This window comes from Anomaloglossus baeobatrachus, chromosome 4 (genome assembly GCF_048569485.1).
Source record: "Anomaloglossus baeobatrachus isolate aAnoBae1 chromosome 4, aAnoBae1.hap1, whole genome shotgun sequence".
NCBI lineage: Eukaryota > Metazoa > Chordata > Amphibia > Anura > Aromobatidae > Anomaloglossus > Anomaloglossus baeobatrachus.
This window is the reverse complement of record NC_134356.1, coordinates 273868635-273892975: the sequence shown is the minus strand read 5'-3', so window position 1 is coordinate 273892975 and position 24341 is coordinate 273868635. Positions and strand designations below refer to the sequence as shown.

The window sequence follows — 24341 nt, the reverse complement described above, 5'->3', positions numbered from 1 at the left end:
GCTCCTGGGCTGCATTCTAGAAAGGATCATCTTGCTACTGCCCCCCCTTTCAGACCTAAATAAACACTTTAAAAAATCTTACCTTTTGGTATGCTAATGAGCTTTGCTGGCCACGGGGGCGGGCTTCATTTCGTCTGTTATCCCCCACCTGCCGCTGTTCGCCGTCCCCCAGTGTTGATTGACAGATGAGGCCGCCGCTCTCATGTTACTCAGTGGTCCTGAAGTCCCGCGCATGCCCAGTGGCAGTATCACGGGACTGAGCACAGTTCAAATTGCGAGCACCGGTGATCATATTGCACAGGCGCGAGATTATGGGCGGATACTTGACAATGTCATCACCAGCGTCATTCAAGTATCTGCCCATAATCTCGCGCCTGCGTAATATAATCACCAGATTACCGCACCCGCGGTAAAAAAACGCGGGAAACCGCACCCGAAAACCGCATGCGGTTTGCCGCGGTTTTACCGCGGTATTATTCGCGGTATTGCCGCGGTTTTGCCGCGTGCGGGTTGGGATGTGCTTTATTGCATTCAATGCAATAAAGCACATGAAAAAAAAAAAAAAAAAAAAGTCATTTAATTCTGAGATAGTAGATAGACAGAAGAATAGATAGAGGGATAGATAGATGACAGATCGCTGCATTTCCCACGGTCGGCAGTGAGTTCACATTACCGGCCGTGGGAAATGACCGGTAATTACCTCTGCTGTCTGCTGCATTCATTCAGCGCTGTGTCTGTGACAGTCGCGGCTGAATGGAAGCAGCGCAGGACCTGTGGATTACGCCGGAGCGGTGGATTACGCCGGAGCTTTGGTGCGGGAGGGGTTAATAAAATGGTGAACGAGGCTTGTTTGTTTTATTTAAAATAAAGGATTTTTCGGTGTCTGTGTTTTTTTCACTTTACTTACGGGTTGATCATGTCAGCTGTCACATAGACGCTGCCATGATCAAGCCTGGAGTTAATGGCGGTGGTCCACCACCAACATTAACCCCTTGTATTACCTTGCTGCCACTGCTACACGGCGGCAAGAAGAGCCAAGGACACGCCGGTGCTGCCGCATAATGTATGCGACAGTGCCGGGGCAGCTGCGGCTGATATTCTCGGCTGCCGGAGGGGGAGTGAGGCGGGGGACATTAACCCTGCCCCTCTCCCTCCCCAGCCTGAGAATACCGGGCCTCCGCTGTGTGCTTACCTCGGCTGGACGGTAAATATGCAGCGGAGCCCACGTTCTTTTTTTTCTATATTTCCGTTTTCTTTCTATGTGTGTTCTATGTGTCTGTGTCTATGTGTTCTATGTCTGTGATGTGTCTGTGTATGTCTGTGATGTGTGTGTGTCTGTGATGTGTGTGTGTTTACTCTGCACGGCTTCCTCTTCCTGTAATGACATCACTTCCCTTCAAAACCGCAGACAAGCGATGTACATTACCAGAGGTAAACCGCGAAATACCGCAGGGAATAACGCAGGAAAACGCAGTGAAACGCACAGAATTTGCTGCCTGCGTTATTCCCTGCGGGATTTCACGATTAACATTGGAGTCAATGGAGTGAAATCCCGCAGCGATGTGCGGAAAAGAAGCGACATGCACTTGTTTTTGCTGCGGGATTCCCGCAGCAAAACATGCAGCTGTTAAATTCCGCCTAGTGCGCACAGGATTTTTTTTCTCCATAGGATTTGCTGGTGATTCACTGCAGAGATGTTATGAACATTTTCTGCAGCGAAACATGCAGCAAATCCGCGGAAAATCCGCGGCAAAATCCGGTAAGTGCGCACATAGCCTTAAACCCTACAAAGAAGAAAACTGGGTCACTCGTACAGTGCCCAAACTATCTCCTTGTGGACACGACAACTTGTTCCCTTGGAAAAAGTGAAAACGAAGCGTACATATGGGCGCTTAGAGCCTGCTGGGTTAGTACATTAGATTATTGCTCTACGCTTTTAGCTGTTTAGTACCCAGTTGGTTCTAGACTTCATGCATTTAGCTAATGTGTAATTCATTACATGTAACTGATGTACGGCTCTGACATTTCTCTGCCATAACTGCTGTGCTCCACACCACCCAACCCCCATCCTCCTGTCTGAGTTTTCAAACCTTTTATATATGTATTTGCAATTATACATTTTTTATTATGGCTTAGTTAATGAAATGACCATTTTATCCTGATTCAAGGTACGGTATCTGTTTTTGTGTGTATAAATATTAATTTCTTTGTTTGAATCCCCTATTCCGCCATTTAGTGGTTTATTCATTTTCCAAATAAGTAGCCTCCAGAAAACTGTATTCAAGCCTTTTACACAAAATAATGCAATTTTTCAAATCCAGCTGTAAATTATGTGCAGTCATTTCAATTTAACCCCTTCACGACCGGCCGATTTTTCGCTTTCCGTTTTTTTTTTCACCATTCTTTTTCTGAGAGACGTAACTTTTATTTTTCAGTCAATATGGTCATGTGAGGGCTCATTTTTTGCGGAACGAGCTGTACTTTTAAATGAAACCATAAGTTTTACCATATAGTGTACTGGAAAACGGCAAAAAAATTCCAAATGTAGAAAAATTGCAAAAAAAGTGCGATAGCACTATTGTTTTTGAGATATTTTATTCACTGTGTTCACTATATGGTAAAACTGATGTGTGGGTCTGATGCCTCAGTTCAGTGCGAGTTCGTAGACACCAAACATGTATAGGTTTACTTTTATATAAGGGGTTAAAAAAAAATCAGAAGTTTGACCGAAAAAAGTGGCGAACGTTTTACGCCATATTCTGTGACCCGTAGCGTTCTCATTTTTCGGGATCTATGGCTCAGTGACGGCTTATTTTTTGTGTCTCGAGCTGACGTTTTTTTTTGCGCAGATGCTACGTTTTGATCGCCTCATAGCATTTTTCCCAAAAGTTGTGGAGACAAAAAAATGTCGTTTTGGCAATTGGAATTTTTTTCTCGCTACGCCGTATACTGATCAGATTAATTGATTTTATATTTTGATAGATCGGGCGTTTCTGAACGCGGCGATACCAAATGTGTGTATATTTTTTATTTTTTTAACCCTTTAATTTTCAATGGGGCGAATGGGGGGGTGATTTGAACTTTTAGGTTTTTTGTTTTTTTTTAATTTTTTAAAACTTTTATCTTTTTTTTTTTATTTTACTAGTCCCCCTAGGGGACTATTGCGATCAGCAATCCGATCGCTCTGCACTATCTGCTGATCACCGCTATACAGCTGTAAACAGCAGATACGCTCTCTTTCTCTTTTGCTGTGCCGCTGGCACAGCGAAAGTGAAAGCAATTCATGTGTAGTACAGGAGTCATCACATGACCCTGTGCTACCATGACAACTAACGGAAGTCACGTGATCGCGTCACGTGACTTCCGGTATCGGGTGGTAAGTAAAAGTTTACCGCGATCGCGCTTATAATGGCACTGTCACATATTGACAGCGCCATTTAAGGGGTTAAACGGCACGAGCAGATAACGATTCTGCTCGTGCCTAGCAGGCACACATCTCAGCTGTGAAAATCAGCTGAGATGTGTGCCGATCGCGGCATGCTGCCGCCAGCAGACCATGGGCAGTAACATTATGACCGCTAGGACGTAATTTTACGGCCCGCGGTCGTTAAGGGGTTAATGTTTTTTCGGGTAATTACTATTTAGTTACCCTTGACTCTGCTCTCTCCTTCAAGCCACACATCCAAGCCCTCTTCACCTCCTGCCAAATACAACTCAAAAATATTTCCCGGATTCGTGCTTTCCTTATCCAAGAATCAGCAAAAACACTAGTGAATGCCCTCATTATCTCCCGTCTCGACTACTGCAACCTCCTGCTCTGTGGCCTCCCTTCTAACACTCTCGCACCCCTCCAAGCTATCCTAAACTCTGCGGCCTGCTTAATCCATCTCTCCCCCTACTATTCCCTGGCTGGACACTCTGTCAATCCCTTCACTGGCTTCCCATTGCCCAAAGACTCCAGTTCAAAACACTAACCATGACACACAAAGCCATCCACAACCTGTCTCCTCCATACATACGGTATGTGACCTAGTCTCCCGGTACCTACCTGCACGCAACCTCCGATCCTCACAAGATCTCTCTACTCCCGTCTATTCTCCTCTTCCCACAATTGCATATAAGATTTCTCCCGCACATCCCCCATACTCTGGAACGCTCTACCCTATCATATCAAACTCGGCTACCGAAGAAAGCTTCAAAAGGAACCTGAAGACCTACCTCTTCCAACAAGTCTAAAACCTACAATACTCAGACCAGTACACCACTGTGCAACCAGCTCTGTCCTCATCTACTGTATCCTCACCCATCCCTTACAGACAGTGAGCCCTCGCGGGCAGGGTCCTCTCTCCTCCTGTACCAGTCTGTGCCTTGTACTGTTCATGATTATTGTACTTGTTTTTATGTACGGTATACCCCTTTTCACATGTAAAGCGCCATGGCATAAATGGTGCTATAATAATAAATAAAAATAATTTTGGTATCGGTTATATAATGTGAAGCAAGCCCATTGAATATGATGATACACAATAATGTGAGTAAACTACTCTGTTTGGCCAACCGATAAAACTAATAAGATCGAATAGAATGGTAATTAAAGATCTTAGCAGCGTTCATCTCTTTAGATTTTTCTGTGGTCATCATGAATGGTGTCTCAGAAGAGAAATCCACATCTATTAGGCATTTCAGCGTGTATTCCTATCCTGACCTAAATGCTTCTGATGAGGATACCCCCATTCTACACTCGCTGAGGCTCAGTTAGCTCTATAGATGACCTCGTTAATTCAGTGCACATAGAATCCTACACACTGTTCCTCCTTGAGAATTCAGGAAGAAAACAATCTTGGCATGTTTCATCACATGCAGTGCTCTAGAAGTATTCTTCCCTAGTGTGGAATTCACTTGACAATATTTTATCACTGGCGATTTAGTTGCTTGCACTTTACATCATCGTTAATAGTCATTAGTGTTGAGGAATTAGCTTTCTATGCCCTGATTTGGGCTCTGAAGACACAGGAGCAAAGTTTTGTTTTTAGGTCCTGGCCACAAACCTGCACTATGAATGGAATATGTAGTCAGAAATCCAAGATGTAGCAAATTGTGAAAATAAAACTTTACTGCTCTTCATGTGATCAAGTAATTCACAGAAGATTAATCAGACAAAATCATAGTGAAACATCCCTTCACGTTAGACTAGAGTAGCACCTTAAAGAGATGGTGTTCACTACTTAGGTTTTCCAAGCCACATCGATAAAACATTGAGAAACATGGCTTCTCTCAAATACCTTGTGTTGGCAATAGTACCTGTGAGTGGCGCTATTGCAGTCCGCTCTTCCCCATCGCGTGACCCCCGGGCTCCATGACCTCTGATGTCTGGTGACGTCACATCAACTACCAGTTGACCTGACATCAACGAGGCCGGCCCCAGTCTCCCTGAGTGACTGGGTTGTGGGAGCCGTTTCACTGCTTATCAAAGCCCAGCATCACTCCTGTTTATGGCGCTCTGCATTGAAGGAGAACATGTGTGAGATGATGAGCGGTGAAACGCTGCCCACAGCCCCGTCACTCACAGAGATTGGGGCCGGGTTCAGTGATGTCAGGTCAGCTGGAAGTTGACCCAACATCACTGGACATCAGAGGCCACGGAGCCGCAACACAAGGTAAACTAAGTAGTGAACTACCCCTTTAAGTGAGCTTCCTTTGCACCTGCGCCTGGCTGTATTTGTGATCTCCATAAGGCTATGTTCACACATTGCTTTATTGTTGCTTTTTTCTGTAGGCAAAAACACTGAAAGAATTAACATGCTGCAGTTTTGCAATTCAGCCAAGACAAAAAAAAGCCACAGCATACATGAGATTTCTGAAATCTAACAGCTTTTGCTGGTACTTTGCGTTCTTTTAATGCAATTTGTGAACATAGTCTAAGGAGGGTCCCAAAATACAGCATCTTAAGGCTGCTTTCACACATCCGGTTTTTCCCGTGCGGCACAATATGGTGCTCTGCAGAAAAAACGCAACAGTTTTTTTTTTTTGCTACCGGTTGCGTTTTTTCCTGCATAGACTTGCATTAGCGCCATATTGTGCCGCATGGCCTTGCGTTGCGTCCGGTTTTTACCGGATGTGGCATATTTAGCCCATGCGGTTGCCGGATGGAACGTTGCCTGGCATGTTTTTTGGTGCGGCGAAAAAACCGCATCGCGCCGGATCCGGTGCAATTCACAATGCAAGCCTATGGATGCCGGATGCGGTTTTTAGAACTGCGCATGCTCAGTATCAAGCCGCATCCGTCAAAAAACGGACGGGCCGCATGTAAAAACTTATGCAACAGATCCGTTTTTTTCACGGCATCCGTTGCATAGGTTTTTGAGCCGGATTGTGCCTGTTGCAAAAAAACGGATGTGTGAAAGCAGCCTATGGCTGCTCGGTCACATCAAGAGTTGTAACAGCGGACACAGCCCATGGACGTGCAACGCTGGTTCTAGAACAAAGCAATCATGTTTTCCCATTACTGTAAATCCCAGGGCATTTCAGCTGCTGGTATCCCCCTATGGAGTTACATAGGAGTACAGTAAGGGATTTGTCCACAGCAGTCAAACTGCATTAATTCCGCATGGTCGGAACATATTAGATACTTGAACTTGAAGCTTTAATAGTTAATTTTCTGATTCTGTGAAAAGTTTACTTATTCCATTTCCATATTTCTCATTGATCTGCTACAGAACATAGAAAAAAGCTTTTTGGAAACTGGTTCAACCCCATTTTGCTGGGATGTATAGTCGCCTTCCACTTTCCACTGTTACAGATTACCTTGTCCACAATGAAAGCAATAGTTGATGTTACCGTCTCCTCAGTAAGTAAATTACACAAGATTGTGCCATTGCTAAGGTTCTCCAATACTTCACAGGCACAAACTACAAAGGCTTTAAATTGCCACTCAAATAGCCGAACAGCTGAGACACAAAGTAAGTGAAAGCAACTAATGGGAACAGGACATGAAACCCATACAGCACCAGCAGGGACATCAGAACGAGGGGATGCATAAAAGAAGGAGCGGTCCTGAGAAAATGCCATGTCTGGAACAAGCCCGGATCGGAGGCTGGAGTGCATTGTGCAAATTACCTGGAGAATAAAGTAATGATCTTATGTGGCTAAAATACAGAATGGAGCCATTCTGCAGTAAATACAGACAGGCTAAAAATATTTTATATTATTCACAGTTATTCCCCCAACCCAAAAAAAAATAATCTGCTAACTGTAGACTATGTTATTGGCAATCTTGTCCGCTAAGGTTCTGCATGTTACAGAATACAGGCTGTGGCCACTGACACCAACTCTGGGATTAGGAACTCCACCACGGTGTCCTGCTGTTTTGTGATGATAATCATTGCCTATAGAAGCAATTGTGTGCACCGCTCCATGGGAGGAAAGCCATTGCAATCATTTCCTCGTATATTGTGTCTTGTTGGTTGCATCCCTCTCATTAATGGTAGACTTTTACTATTCGCTCATCACTTGTTATTAACTATTTGTGTTCTGATTATTCCTAATGAATCCCAAAGTACTATTCCAGTATTCGCCATGAATAACAAACCTAATGCAAGTCACTGGGGAACCCGAGCATTTTTGTAGAAAATAGTCTAGAATAATGCTCAGGTTCCCCATTGACTTGCACTAGGTGCGTTATTTGTGATGAATATTGGAATAGTACTTTGGGATTCGTTAGGAATAATCCAAACCCAAATAGTTACTATTCCCCGACCTCTCCTCTCTGCCAATCCCTTCACTGGCTTCCCATTGCCCAACGACTCCAGTTCAAAACACTAACCATGACTTACAAAGCCATCCACAACCTGTCTCCTCCCTACATCTGTGACCTAGTCTCCCGGTACTTACCTGCACGTAACCTTCGATCTCCTCCTCTACTCCTCTCTCATCTCCTCTTCTCACCATCACATCCAAGATTTCTCCTGTGCCTCCCCCATACTCTAGAATGCTCTGCCACAACATGCCAGACTCTCGTTACCTTGACAAGCTTCAAAAGGAACCTGAAGACCAACCTCTATCTGACAAGCCTACAACCTGCCGTAACCCTCAGTCTGATACAGGGCCGCACAACCAGCTCTACCCTAACCTACTGTATCCTCACCTACCCCTTGTAGACTGTGAGCCCTCGCGGGCAGGGACCTCTCTCCTCCTGTACCAGTCTGTGCCTTGTATTGTTTATGATTATTGTACTTGTCCCTATTATGTATACGCCTTTCCCATGTAAGGCTAGTTTCACACTTGCATTGGGTTGAATCCGCTGGGTCCGTTGCTGCGTCGTTTTGACACATCCGTTATTTTTGTGATGTTAATGGATGCAACAGATCCGTTATTTCACAGGAATCTGTTAGCTGATTCCTGTGAAATAACGGACCGTTGCATCCGTTTGGCGTCTGTCTAACGGAATCCGTCGGCTCTGTTTTATTTCTTTTTTAATTTTTTTTTCATTCTGGGCATGCTCAGTAGAAATTAGCGGATTCCGCTACCATAGGGAACCATTATAAATTTTAACGGAACCAACGGAATCCGTTGGTTGGCGTCATTTTGACGCAAGCATTTAACGTTACATTCTGCGTTGCTTCCGCTTGGCGGAAGCAACGGAGCGTCGGCCAACGGAAGCAACGCAGGTACTTTTGGCACAATCCGTCATCAATTCAAGTCTATGGGAAACAGCGGAATCCGTTAACGGATTCCGCTGTTTCCCAAGACAGCGGATTGCGCCAAAAAAAAAAACAACGCAAGTGTGAAAGTACCCTAAAGCGTCATGGAATTGATGGCGTTATAATAATAAATAATAATAATATTATTATTAATAATATTCGCCCATCACACGTTGCTTTACAAAGACAACATTTGCAGGGAGTTTGAATATTCTCCCTATGTTTGCATGGGATTCCTCCCACACTCCAAAGATTGATAGGGAATTCAGATTAGGAGCCCCAATGGGGACAGTGATGATCATGTTTGTAAAATGCTGTGGAATTAATAGCGCTATAAGTAATCTATAGTGATGAGTGAGCACTACCATGCTCGGTACTCATAACGAACAGTTGGAAGATGGATGGGTGCGATCAAAGTATAACGGAAGTCAATGGGAACTTGAGCATTTTTCCAGGATATTTTCTAGAAAAATGTTAGTTCCCCATTGATTTTCATTATACTCGGGTACAGGGGTTGCGCCCATCTGAGCATTATCTGCTCGTTGCGGGTATAGAGCTCCTCAGCATAGTAGTGCTCGCTCATCACTAGTAATCTATGCTTCAATATATTAACCTGTGCACTTCCATAGACAAAGTATACATGCCACAGGGTAGCATTTCCAATAATTTTGTCTGTGAGTGATCTGCAAAACAATAATGGAAAAATTACAGACACACGGATTACACAGGGAGCATCCTAAGCTACATTACTATGTAACATCCCAAGCAGTGGGGATCCCTTGATGTATTCATTAAACTATTAGGTTAAAATATTAATACCTAATCACAGTAATCTTTCATAGGACTCTCTACATCTCTGGTAGTGATACGTCCCAAGTACTGGTTGTCCTCATGCAATCGTGCATTGGATTTCATTTTAATTGGTTCTTGGTGATGGCAATGAACAAGCAGTGACAGTCTTTCTTCAAATCTTGCATTGCGGAGAGCGAAGATGATGGTCACCACTGCACACATAATGCAATATGACACACCAGGCTCAGCGAATACTGCTTGGCCTGTAGTTTGTCTGACGCTGTCTCCTCGGGCAGATCTGGCTATTTGTAAACTAAAGGGACAAGCCTGAGATAGGCCAAGAGAAGAAAGGAGTGACAGCTACACAAAATATAGGAAAGACCCCCCCCCCCCCCTTTACAGTTATGTAACTGTTGTCTTTTCAGGACAATTAACAAGCAGGATTCTTGCAGGAATGATCATGTTCACCTAGAAGATAGCAACCGATAAGACTGGAACAAGCAGCGCTAGGTATCTGCCCCACATACTGAGGCTTCGTACAAGGCTATATCATCCTGACCACAAATCAACAGCAGCAAGAAACACAAGAGTATACAACAACATAAGAGGAAATTAATAGTAAACACAAGTGACAGTATGTATAAGAAATGTAGAGGGGCATTTACAACACAGCTGGAGAAACCCCCAAATCCTTAGGGCTCATTCAAACACCAATGATTGCTCTCGCACGCAAAAAAGTGTTTTGTTAGTGTCAGTTTTTACCATCAGTTTTTCTCATATGCCCCCCCCCCCAATAAACAAATGGAGGTATTGCACGCTCCTATAAAACAGTCAGTAAAATCTGGCAGCACATGGATGGCACATATGGCACTTATGTGCTGCCCGATTTTATAGACTTGCACTGGCGGGTCTGACCCAATCAGACGTGTCTCCATGGACTAGAATTGGTACAAGTTCCATCTGAAAGACAGATCAACCTTGTATATGAAAAACTTCCGTCTACTCGGCCGGATGATGCTCTGATCTACAACACTATGGAGCATATAGATCTCATTCCATTAATGCCCACTGGCTGTCAGCGAGCCGCTCATCAGGAAAGCCTTCCAGGGAGAGGGAAAGTATCAAAAGCAACAGTCCTGTTGTAGGGCGACCATGATGGCATGGTGGTAAGTTTAATATATTGTATGTGCACAGTCTTAAGGAAAAATATTTAAGGAGGTCAGTGTGGGCATTCTTGGGAGCTAGAGAACACACGGCATAATTGGATTCAAAAGAACAGTAGTCACTCCCCGTGTGAACACGGGCATGGGATAACTGATGGAACAGACTTCTGCAAATTCTCCAAAACCGTACAGCCCGGTATTGACCCACCACCAGATTTCTTTCCAAAATTTTGGAGAGAGTGCTACCTAAATGTTCCAGTATCGCTACCCCTTGACCAACTTAGCACATTTGGGTCAGCAAAATTTGTAAACAATGTACAATATTCCCACAAGGGTAAAAAAAGCCAACAACTTTCTGATTTTCTCAACTCCAGTAAATATACCTGTAACATTATCCTGCCTGATCTAGAAGGCAGTCACCGGAGCACACCAATCACAGGGCACACCATCACCGGAGCACACCAATCACAGGGCACACCATCACCGGAGCACACCAATCACAGGGCACACCATCACCGGAGCACACCAATCACAGGGTACACCATCACCAGAGCACACCAATCACAGTGCACACCATCACCGGAGCACACCAATCACAGGGTACACCATCACCAGAGCACACCAATCACAGTGCACACCATCACCAGAGCACACCAATCACAGGGTACACTATCACCGGAGCACACCATCACCAAAGCACACTAATCACGGGGCACACCATCACCGGAGCACACCAATCACAGGAGCACATGAATCACAGGGTACACCAATCACAGGGTACACCAATCACGGGGCACACCATCACCGGAGCACACCAATCACGGGGCACACCATCACCGGAGCACACCAATCACGGGGCACACCATCACCGGAGCACACCAATCACGGGGCACACCATCACCGGAGCACACCAATCACGGGGCACACCATCACCAGAGCACACCAATCACCGGAGCACACCAATCACGGGGCACACCATCACCGGGGCACACCAATCACGGGAGCACACCAATCACGGGAGCACACCAATCACCGGAGTACACCAATCACCGGAGTACACCAATCACAGGGTACACCAGTCACAGCAGCACAATCACCAAGGCACACCATTACTGAAGCACACCAATCACAGGGTACACCAATAACAGGGTACACCAATAACAGGGTAGACCATCACCAGTGGGTATACCAATCTCTGAGGCACTGGAGCACACCAGAGCAACAAATATCAGGGGAACACAAATCACAGGGGCAACAAATATCCGAGAAACACAAAAAGGGCACACCATCAAGGGGGTCACACAAATCACCAGGCATACCAATCATATTAGGGGCACACAAAAGGCACACTATCAAGGGGTTACAAACCACAAGGCACACCATCACAGGGGAAACAAACGGCACAAACATAAAGGGCACAAAAATAACAGGGGCACACATTATGATGGGGCGCACTTTCCCATGCCTCCTGGGATAGCGGGGGCTACCGTCACCCCCTGATGGCACAGACACAGCCCCCACCTGGAGGCAGGGGCACTTTCCCCCAGACCCCATATACCAGGCTCTGGGGCAGGTGATGACAGGCTTGCAGCCCGGGCACATTGCAGCAGCACAGCTGGACACACACGGAGCTTACTTCGGAAATGCTCGGAGGCGTAGTAATACACGTCCTCGTAGCCCTCATGGTAATCCTCCTCAGGGCGATACTTCTTGCCTTTCCTTCTCCGGGATCTTCGGATCTGCCGGACAAAGCCCAGGAAGCGCTCCATGCCCGCTGCTGTGGTCCCGGTGCCCGGCTGCTCAGAGACAGGCTGGGTGCGGGGCGGTGTGTGGCAGCATCCACTGGGGACCTGTCACGGCGCTGCGTGGACTGCTCTCACCTGCTTCTTCACAGCGAGTCATGCACCTCCCCTGGCGGCAGGTTTCCCTGGCAGTGAGGTGCCCACAGAGGCAGAGTGGAGGAAACTTGCCTGGCTGTGAGCGCTCTCCTGCACTGTCTGCCCACTCCCCTCCTCGGCTGCCGGCTCTCCATCATTGGGAGAGGGGGCTGGAGGGAGACGCCTTGTTGTCAGGGCTGAACCATTGTGCTGCAGAGCAGGAGCAGCACAGGTCGGGCAGCCGCCTCCTGGTGTTTGTGGGGGACAGGAGACAAAGCTCAGGGTTACACCCCCCTCCCCACAGCATTACACTACAAAGGTGCTGCAGCCCACGCAGGATTACAGCACTATTAGGTACACACTGGCAGGTATATGGACTGCTCACATTACTATAGTACCATTATATACACAACTGCACTATAGTATCACTGGCAGGTATATGGACTGCACAATACTCACATTACTATAGTGCCATTATATACAAGACTGCACTATAGTATCACTGGCAGGTATATGGACTGCACAATACTCACATTACTATAGTACTATTATATACAAGACTGCACTATAGTATCACTGGCAGGTATACGGACTGCACAATACTCACATTACTATAGTACTATTATATACAAGACTGCACTATAGTATCACTGGCAGGTATATGGACTGCACAATACTCACATTACTATAGTGCCATTATATACAAGACTGCACTATAGTATCACAGGCAGGTATATGGACTGCACAATACTCACATTACTATAGTACCATTATATACAAGACTGCACTATAGTATCACTGGCAGGTATATGGACTGCACAATACTCACATTACTATAGTACTATTATATACAAGACTGCACTATAGTATCACTGGCAGGTATACGGACTGCACAATACTCACATTACTATAGTACTATTATATACAAGACTGCACTATAGTATCACTGGCAGGTATACGGACTGCACAATACTCACATTACTATAGTACTATTATATACAAGACTGCACTATAGTATCACTGGCAGGTATACGGACTGCACAATACTCACATTACTATAGTACTATTATATACAAGACTGCACTATAGTATCACTGGCAGGTATATGGACTGCACAATACTAACATTACTATAGTACTATTATATACAAGACTGCACTATAGTATCACTGGCAGGTATACGGACTGCACAATACTCACATTACTATAGTACTATTATATACAAGACTGCACTATAGTATCACTGGCAGGTATACGGACTGCACAATACTCACATTACTATAGTACTATTATATACAAGACTGCACTATAGTATCACTGGCAGGTATATGGACTGCACAATACTCACATTACTATAGTACTATTATATACAAGACTGCACTATAGTATCACTGGCAGGTATATGGACTGCACAATACTCACATTACTATAGTACTATTATATACAAGACTGCACTATAGTATCACTGGCAGGTATATGGACTGCACAATACTAACATTACTATAGTACTATTATATACAAGACTGCACTATAGTATCACTGGCAGGTATACGGACTGCACAATACTCACATTACTATAGTACTATTATATACAAGACTGCACTATAGTATCACTGGCAGGTATACGGACTGCACAATACTCACATTACTATAGTACTATTATATACAAAACTGCACTATAGTATCACTGGCAGGTATACGGACTGCACAATACTCACATTACTATAGTACTATTATATACAAGACTGCACTATAGTATCACTGGCAGGTATATGGACTGCACAATACTAACATTACTATAGTACTATTATATACAAGACTGCACTATAGTATCACTGGCAGGTATATGGACTACACAATACTCACATTACTATAGTACTATTATATACAAGACTGCACTATAGTATCACTGGCAGGTATATGGACTGCACAATACTCACATTACTATAGTACTATTATATACAAGACTGCACTATAGTATCACTGGCAGGTATATGGACTGCACAATACTCACATTACTATAGTACTATTATATACAAGACTGCACTATAGTATCACTGGCAGGTATATGGACTGCACAATACTAACATTACTATAGTACTATTATATACAAGACTGCACTATAGTATCACTGGCAGGTATACGGACTGCACAATACTCACATTACTATAGTACTATTATATACAAGACTGCACTATAGTATCACTGGCAGGTATACGGACTGCACAATACTCACATTACTATAGTACTATTATATACAAAACTGCACTATAGTATCACTGGCAGGTATACGGACTGCACAATACTCACATTACTATAGTACTATTATATACAAGACTGCACTATAGTATCACTGGCAGGTATATGGACTGCACAATACTAACATTACTATAGTACTATTATATACAAGACTGCACTATAGTATCACTGGCAGGTATATGGACTACACAATACTCACATTACTATAGTACTATTATATACAAGACTGCACTATAGTATCACTGGCAGGTATATGGACTGCACAATACTAACATTACTATAGTACTATTATATACAAGACTGCACTATAGTATCACTGGCAGGTATACGGACTACACAATACTCACATTACTATAGTACCATTATATACAAAACTGCACTATAGTATCACTGGCAGGTATATGGACTGCACAATACTCACATTACTATAGTACTATTATATACAAGACTGCACTATAGTATCACTGGCAGGTATACGGACTGCACAATACTCACATTACTATAGTACTATTATATACAAGACTGCACTATAGTATCACTGGCAGGTATACGGACTGCACAATACTCACATTACTATAGTACTATTATATACAAGACTGCACTATAGTATCACTGGCAGGTATACGGACTGCACAATACTCACATTACTATAGTACTATTATATACAAGACTGCACTATAGTATCACTGGCAGGTATACGGACTGCACAATACTCACATTACTATAGTACCATTATATACAAGACTGCACTATAGTATCACTGGCAGGTATACGGACTGCACAATACTCACATTACTATAGTACCATTATATACAAGACTGCACTATAGTATCACTGGCAGGTATATGGACTACACAATACTCACATTACTATAGTACCATTATATACAAAACTGCACTATAGTATCACTGGCAGGTATATGGACTACACAATACTCACATTACTATAGTACTATTATATACAAGACTGCACTATAGTATCACTGGCAGGTATATGGACTACACAATACTCACATTACTATAGTGCCATTATATACAAAACTGCACTATAATATCACTGGCAGGTATATGGAGTGCACATAGTACTCACATTACTATAGTACTATTATATACAAAACTGCACTATAGTATCACTGGCAGGTATACGGACTGCACAATACTCACATTACTATAGTGCCATTATATACAAAACTGCACTATAGTATCACTGGCAGGTATAGGGACTGCACATAGTACTCACATTATTATAGTACCATTATATACAAAACTGCACTATAGTATCACTGGCAGGTATATGGACTGCACATAGTACTCACATTACTATAGTACTATTATATACAAGACTGCACTATAGTATCACAGGCAGGTATATGGACTGCACAATACTCACATTACTATAGTACCATTATATACAAGACTGCACTATAGTATCACTGGCAGGTATATGGACTGCACATAGTACTCACATTACTATAGTACTATTATATACAAGACTGCACTATAGTATCACAGGCAGGTATATGGACTGCACAATACTCACATTACTATAGTACTATTATATACAAGACTGCACTATAGTATCACTGGCAGGTATATGGACTGCACAACACTCACATTACTATAGTGCCATTATATACAAAACTGCACTATAGTATCACTGGCAGGTATATGGAGTGCACATAGTACTCACATTACTATAGTACCATTATATACAAAACTGCACTATAGTATCACTGGCAGGTATACGGACTGCACAATACTCACATTACTATAGTGCCATTATATACAAAACTGCACTATAGTATCACTGGCAGGTATAGGGACTGCACAATACTCACATTACTATAGTACCATTATATACAAGACTGCACTATAGTATCACTGGCAGGTATACGGACTGCACAATACTCACATTACTATAGTACTATTATATACAAGACTGCACTATAGTATCACTGGCAGGTATACGGACTGCTCATAGTACTCACATTACTATAGTACCATTATATACAAAACTGCACTATAGTATCACTGGCAGGTATAGGGACTACACATAGTACTCACATTACTATAGTACCATTATATACAAGACTGCACTATAGTATCACTGGCAGGTATACGGACTACACATAGTACTCACATTACTATAGTACTATTATATACAAGACTGCACTATAGTATCACTGGCAGGTATATGGACTGCACACATTACTATAGTACCATTATATACAAAACTGCACTATAGTATCACTGGCAGGTATAGGGACTGCTCATAGTACTCACATTACTATAGTACTATTATATACAAAACTGCACTATAGTATCACTGGCAGGTATACGGACTGCACAATAGTAACATTACTATAGTACCATTATATACAAGACTGCACTATAGTATCACTGGCAGGTATACGGACTGCACAATACTCACATTACTATAGTACTATTATATACAAGACTGCACTATAGTATCACTGGCAGGTATATGGACTACACAATACTCACATTACTATAGTACTATTATATACAAGACTGCACTATAGTATCACTGGCAGGTATATGGACTACACAATACTCACATTACTATAGTACTATTATATACAAGACTGCACTATAGTATCACTGGCAGGTATATGGACTACACAATACTCACATTACTATAGTACTATTATATACAAGACTGCACTATAGTATCACTGGCAGGTATAGGGACTGTACATAGTACTCACATTACTATAGGACTATTATATACAAAACTGCACTATAGTATCACTGGCAGGTATATGGACTACACAATACTCACATTACTATAGTACTATTATATACAAGACTGCACTATAGTATCACTGGCAGGTATATGGACTACACAATACTCACATTACTATAGTACTATTATATACAAGACTGCACTATAGTATCACTGGCAGGTATATGGACTACACAATACTCACATTACTATAGTACTATTATATACAAGACTGCACTATAGTATCACTGGCAGGTATATGGACTGTACATAGTACTCACATTACTATAGGACTATTATATACAAAACTGCACTATAGTATCACTGGCAGGTATACGGACTGCACAATACTCACATTACTATAGTACTATTATATACAAGACTGCACTATAGTATCACAGGCAGGTATATGGACTACACAATACTCACATTACTATAGTACTATTATATACAAGACTGCACTATAGTATCACTGGCAGGTATATGGACTACACAATACTCACATTACTATAGTACTATTATATACAAGACTGCACTATAGTATCACTGGCAGGTATATGGACTACACAATACTCACATTACTATAGTACTATTATATACAAGACTGCACTATAGTATCACTGGCAGGTATACGGACTGCACAATACTCACATTACTATAGTACCATTATATACAAGACTGCACTATAGTATCACTGGCAGGTATACGGACTGCACAATACTCACATTACTATAGTACCATTATATACAAGACTGCACTATAGTATCACTGGCAGGTATATGGACTACACAATACTCACATTACTATAGTACCATTATATACAAAACTGCACTATAGTATCACTGGCAGGTATATGGACTACACAATACTCACATTACTATAGTACTATTATATACAAGACTGCACTATAGTATCACTGGCAGGTATATGGACTGCACAACACTCACATTACTATAGTGCCATTATATACAAAACTGCACTATAATATCACTGGCAGGTATATGGAGTGCACATAGTACTCACATTACTATAGTACCATTATATACAAAACTGCACTATAGTATCACTGGCAGGTATACGGACTGCACAATACTCACATTACTATAGTGCCATTATATACAAAACTGCACTATAGTATCACTGGCAGGTATAGGGACTGCACATAGTACTCACATTACTATAGTACTATTATATACAAGACTGCACTATAGTATCACTGGCAGGTATATGGACTGCACATAGTACTCACATTACTATAGTACTATTATATACAAGACTGCACTATAGTATCACAGGCAGGTATATGGACTGCACAATACTCACATTACTATAGTACCATTATATACAAGACTGCACTATAGTATCACTGGCAGGTATATGGACTGCACATAGTACTCACATTACTATAGTACTATTATATACAAGACTGCACTATAGTATCACAGGCAGGTATATGGACTGCACAATACTCACATTACTATAGTACTATTATATACAAGACTGCACTATAGTATCACTGGCAGGTATATGGACTGCACAACACTCACATTACTATAGTGCCATTATATACAAAACTGCACTATAGTATCACTGGCAGGTATATGGAGTGCACATAGTACTCACATTACTATAGTACCATTATATACAAAACTGCACTATAGTATCACTGGCAGGTATACGGACTGCACAATACTCACATTACTATAGTGCCATTATATACAAAACTGCACTATAGTATCACTGGCAGGTATAGGGACTGCACAATACTCACATTACTATAGTACCATTATATACAAGACTGCACTATAGTATCACTGGCAGGTATACGGACTGCACAATACTCACATTACTATAGTACTATTATATACAAGACTGCACTATAGTATCACTGGCAGGTATACGGACTGTTCATAGTACTCACATTACTATAGTACCATTATATACAAAACTGCACTATAGTATCACTGGCAGGTATAGGGACTACACATAGTACTCACATTACTATAGTACCATTATATACAAGACTGCACTATAGTATCACTGGCAGGTATACGGACTACACATAGTACTCACATTACTATAGTACTATTATATACAAGACTGCACTATAGTATCACTGGCAGGTATATGGACTGCACACATTACTATAGTACCATTATATACAAAACTGCACTATAGTATCACTGGCAGGTATAGGGACTGCTCATAGTACTCACATTACTATAGTACTATTATATACAAAACTGCACTATAGTATCACTGGCAGGTATACGGACTGCACAATAGTAACATTACTATAGTACCATTATATACAAGACTGCACTATAGTATCACTGGCAGGTATACGGACTGCACAATACTCACATTACTATAGTACTATTATATACAAGACTGCACTATAGTATCACTGGCAGGTATATGGACTACACAATACTCACATTACTATAGTACTATTATATACAAGACTGCACTATAGTATCACTGGCAGGTATATGGACTACACAATACTCACATTACTATAGTACTATTATATACAAGACTGCACTATAGTATCACTGGCAGGTATATGGACTACACAATACTCACATTACTATAGTACTATTATATACAAGACTGCACTATAGTATCACTGGCAGGTATATGGACTGTACATAGTACTCACATTACTATAGGACTATTATATACAAAACTGCACTATAGTATCACTGGCAGGTATATGGACTACACAATACTCACATTACTATAGTACTATTATATACAAGACTGCACTATAGTATCACTGGCAGGTATATGGACTACACAATACTCACATTACTATAGTACTATTATATACAAGACTGCACTATAGTATCACTGGCAGGTATATGGACTACACAATACTCACATTACTATAGTACTATTATATACAAGACTGCACTATAGTATCACTGGCAGGTATATGGACTGTACATAGTACTCACATTACTATAGGACTATTATATACAAAACTGCACTATAGTATCACTGGCAGGTATACGGACTGCACAATACTCACATTACTATAGTACTATTATATACAAGACTGCACTATAGTATCACAGGCAGGTATATGGACTACACAATACTCACATTACTATAGTACTATTATATACAAGACTGCACTATAGTATCACTGGCAGGTATATGGACTACACAATACTCACATTACTATAGTACTATTATATACAAGACTGCACTATAGTATCACTGGCAGGTATATGGACTACACAATACTCACATTACTATAGTACTATTATATACAAGACTGCACTATAGTATCACTGGCAGGTATACGGACTGCACAATACTCACATTACTATAGTACTATTATATACAAGACTGCACTATAGTATCACAGGCAGGTATATGGGCTGCACAATACTCACATTACTATAGTACTATTATATACAAAACTGCACTATAGTATCACTGGCAGGTATATGGACTGCACAATACTCACATTACTATAGTACTATTATATACAAGACTGCACTATAGTATCACAGGCAGGTATACGGACTGCACAATACTCACATTACTATAGTACCATTATATACAAGACTGCACTATAGTATCACAGGCAGGTATATGGACTGCACAATACTCACATTACTATAGTACTATTATATACAAGACTGCACTATAGTATCACAGGCAGGTATATGGACTACACAATACTCACATTACTATAGTACTATTATATACAAGACTGCACTATAGTATCACAGGCAGGTATATGGACTACACAATACTCACATTACTATAGTACTATTATATACAAGACTGCACTATAGTATCACTGGCAGGTATACGGACTGCACAATACTCACATTACTATAGTACCATTATATACAAAACTGCACTATAGTATCACTGGCAGGTATACGGACTGCACAATACTCACATTACTATAGTACCATTATATACAAAACTGCACTATAGTATCACTGGCAGGTAAATGGACTGCACAATACTCACATTAGTGCAGTTTTGTATATAATAGTACTATAGTAATGTGAGTATTGTGCAGTCCATATACCTGCCAGTGATACTATAGTGCAGTTTTGTATATAATGGTACTATAGTAATGTGAGTACTATGTGCAGTCCATATACCTGCCAGTGATATTATAGTGCAGTTTTGTATATAATAGTACTATAGTAATGTGAGTATTGTGCAGTCCATATACCTGCCAGTGATACTATAGTGCAGTTTTGTATATAATAGTACTATAGTATAGTATCACTGGCAGGTATATGGACTACACAATATTCACATTACTATAGTACTATTATATACAAAACTGCACTATAGTATCACTGGCAGGTATATGGACTGCACATAGTACTCACATTACTATAGTACTATTATATACAAAACTGCACTATAGTATCACTGCCAGGTATATGGACTGCTCATAGTACTCACATTACTATAGTACCATTATATACAAAACTGCACTATAGTATCACTGGCAGGTATATGGACTGCACAATACTCACATTACTATAGTACTATTATATACAAAACTGCACTATAGTATCACTGGCAGGTATACGGACTGCACAATACTCACATTACTATAGTACCATTATATACAAAACTGCACTATAGTATCACTGGCAGGTATACGGACTGCACAATACTCACATTACTATAGAACCATTATATACAAGACTGCACTATAGTATCACTGGCAGGTATATGGACTGCACAATACTCACATTAGTGCAGTTTTGTATATAATAGTACTATAGTAATGTGAGTATTGTGCAGTCCATATACCTGCCAGTGATACTATAGTGCAGTTTTGTATATAATAGTACTATAGTATAGTATCACAGGCAGGTATATGGACTGCACAATACTCACATTACTATAGTACCATTATATACAAAACTGCACTATAGTATCACTGGCAGGTATACGGACTACACATAGTACTCACATTACTATAGTACCATTATATACAAAACTGCACTATAGTATCACTGGCAGGTATATGGACTACACAATACTCACATTACTATAGTACTATTATATACAAGACTGCACTATAGTATCACTGGCAGGTATATGGACTGCACAACACTCACATTACTATAGTGCCATTATATACAAAACTGCACTATAATATCACTGGCAGGTATATGGAGTGCACATAGTACTCACATTACTATAGTACCATTATATACAAAACTGCACTATAGTATCACTGGCAGGTATACGGACTGCACAATACTCACATTACTATAGTGCCATTATATACAAAACTGCACTATAGTATCACTGGCAGGTATAGGGACTGCACATAGTACTCACATTACTATAGTACTATTATATACAAGACTGCACTATAGTATCACTGGCAGGTATATGGACTGCACATAGTACTCACATTACTATAGTACTATTATATACAAGACTGCACTATAGTATCACAGGCAGGTATATGGACTGCACAATACTCACATTACTATAGTACTATTATATACAAGACTGCACTATAGTATCACTGGCAGGTATATGGACTGCACAACACTCACATTACTATAGTGCCATTATATACAAAACTGCACTATAGTATCACTGGCAGGTATATGGAGTGCACATAGTACTCACATTACTATAGTACCATTATATACAAAACTGCACTATAGTATCACTGGCAGGTATACGGACTGCACAATACTCACATTACTATAGTGCCATTATATACAAAACTGCACTATAGTATCACTGGCAGGTATAGGGACTGCACAATACTCACATTACTATAGTACCATTATATACAAGACTGCACTATAGTATCACTGGCAGATATACGGACTGCACAATACTCACATTACTATAGTACTATTATATACAAGACTGCACTATAGTATCACTGGCAGGTATACGGACTGCTCATAGTACTCACATTACTATAGTACCATTATATACAAAACTGCACTATAGTATCACTGGCAGGTATAGGGACTACACATAGTACTCACATTACTATAGTACCATTATATACAAGACTGCACTATAGTATCACTGGCAGGTATACGGACTACACATAGTACTCACATTACTATAGTACTATTATATACAAGACTGCACTATAGTATCACTGGCAGGTATATGGACTGCACACATTACTATAGTACCATTATATACAAAACTGCACTATAGTATCACTGGCAGGTATAGGGACTGCTCATAGTACTCACATTACTATAGTACTATTATATACAAAACTGCACTATAGTATCACTGGCAGGTATACGGACTGCACAATAGTAACATTACTATAGTACCATTATATACAAGACTGCACTATAGTATCACTGGCAGGTATACGGACTGCACAATACTCACATTACTATAGTACTATTATATACAAGACTGCACTATAGTATCACTGGCAGGTATATGGACTACACAATACTCACATTACTATAGTACTATTATATACAAGACTGCACTATAGTATCACTGGCAGGTATATGGACTACACAATACTCACATTACTATAGTACTATTATATACAAGACTGCACTATAGTATCACTGGCAGGTATATGGACTACACAATACTCACATTACTATAGTACTATTATATACAAGACTGCACTATAGTATCACTGGCAGGTATATGGACTGTACATAGTACTCACATTACTATAGGACTATTATATACAAAACTGCACTATAGTATCACTGGCAGGTATATGGACTACACAATACTCACATTACTATAGTACTATTATATACAAGACTGCACTATAGTATCACTGGCAGGTAT

General features: G+C 41.0%; 1 protein-coding gene across 14 annotated transcripts in view; it reads right to left on the bottom strand.

The window, feature by feature from the left end:
- Positions 1-24341, bottom strand: part of GRIP1 (glutamate receptor interacting protein 1) — an 809174-nt gene that overhangs the window by 503332 nt on the left and 281501 nt on the right. For 4 of the 14 annotated variants that reach the window (XM_075344837.1, XM_075344846.1, XM_075344847.1 and 1 more), the window contains exon 1: positions 12291-12700. The exons of 1 other annotated variant lie outside the window; for it this stretch is intronic. In XM_075344837.1, the coding sequence (XP_075200952.1) occupies positions 12291-12423 (133 nt within the window). In that variant the 5' untranslated portion in view covers positions 12424-12700. Of the gene's footprint in view, positions 1-12290; positions 12710-24341 lie in introns of those variants that run through there. 9 more of the 14 variants (XM_075344834.1, XM_075344835.1, XM_075344843.1 and 6 more) reach the window with 5 other exon arrangements.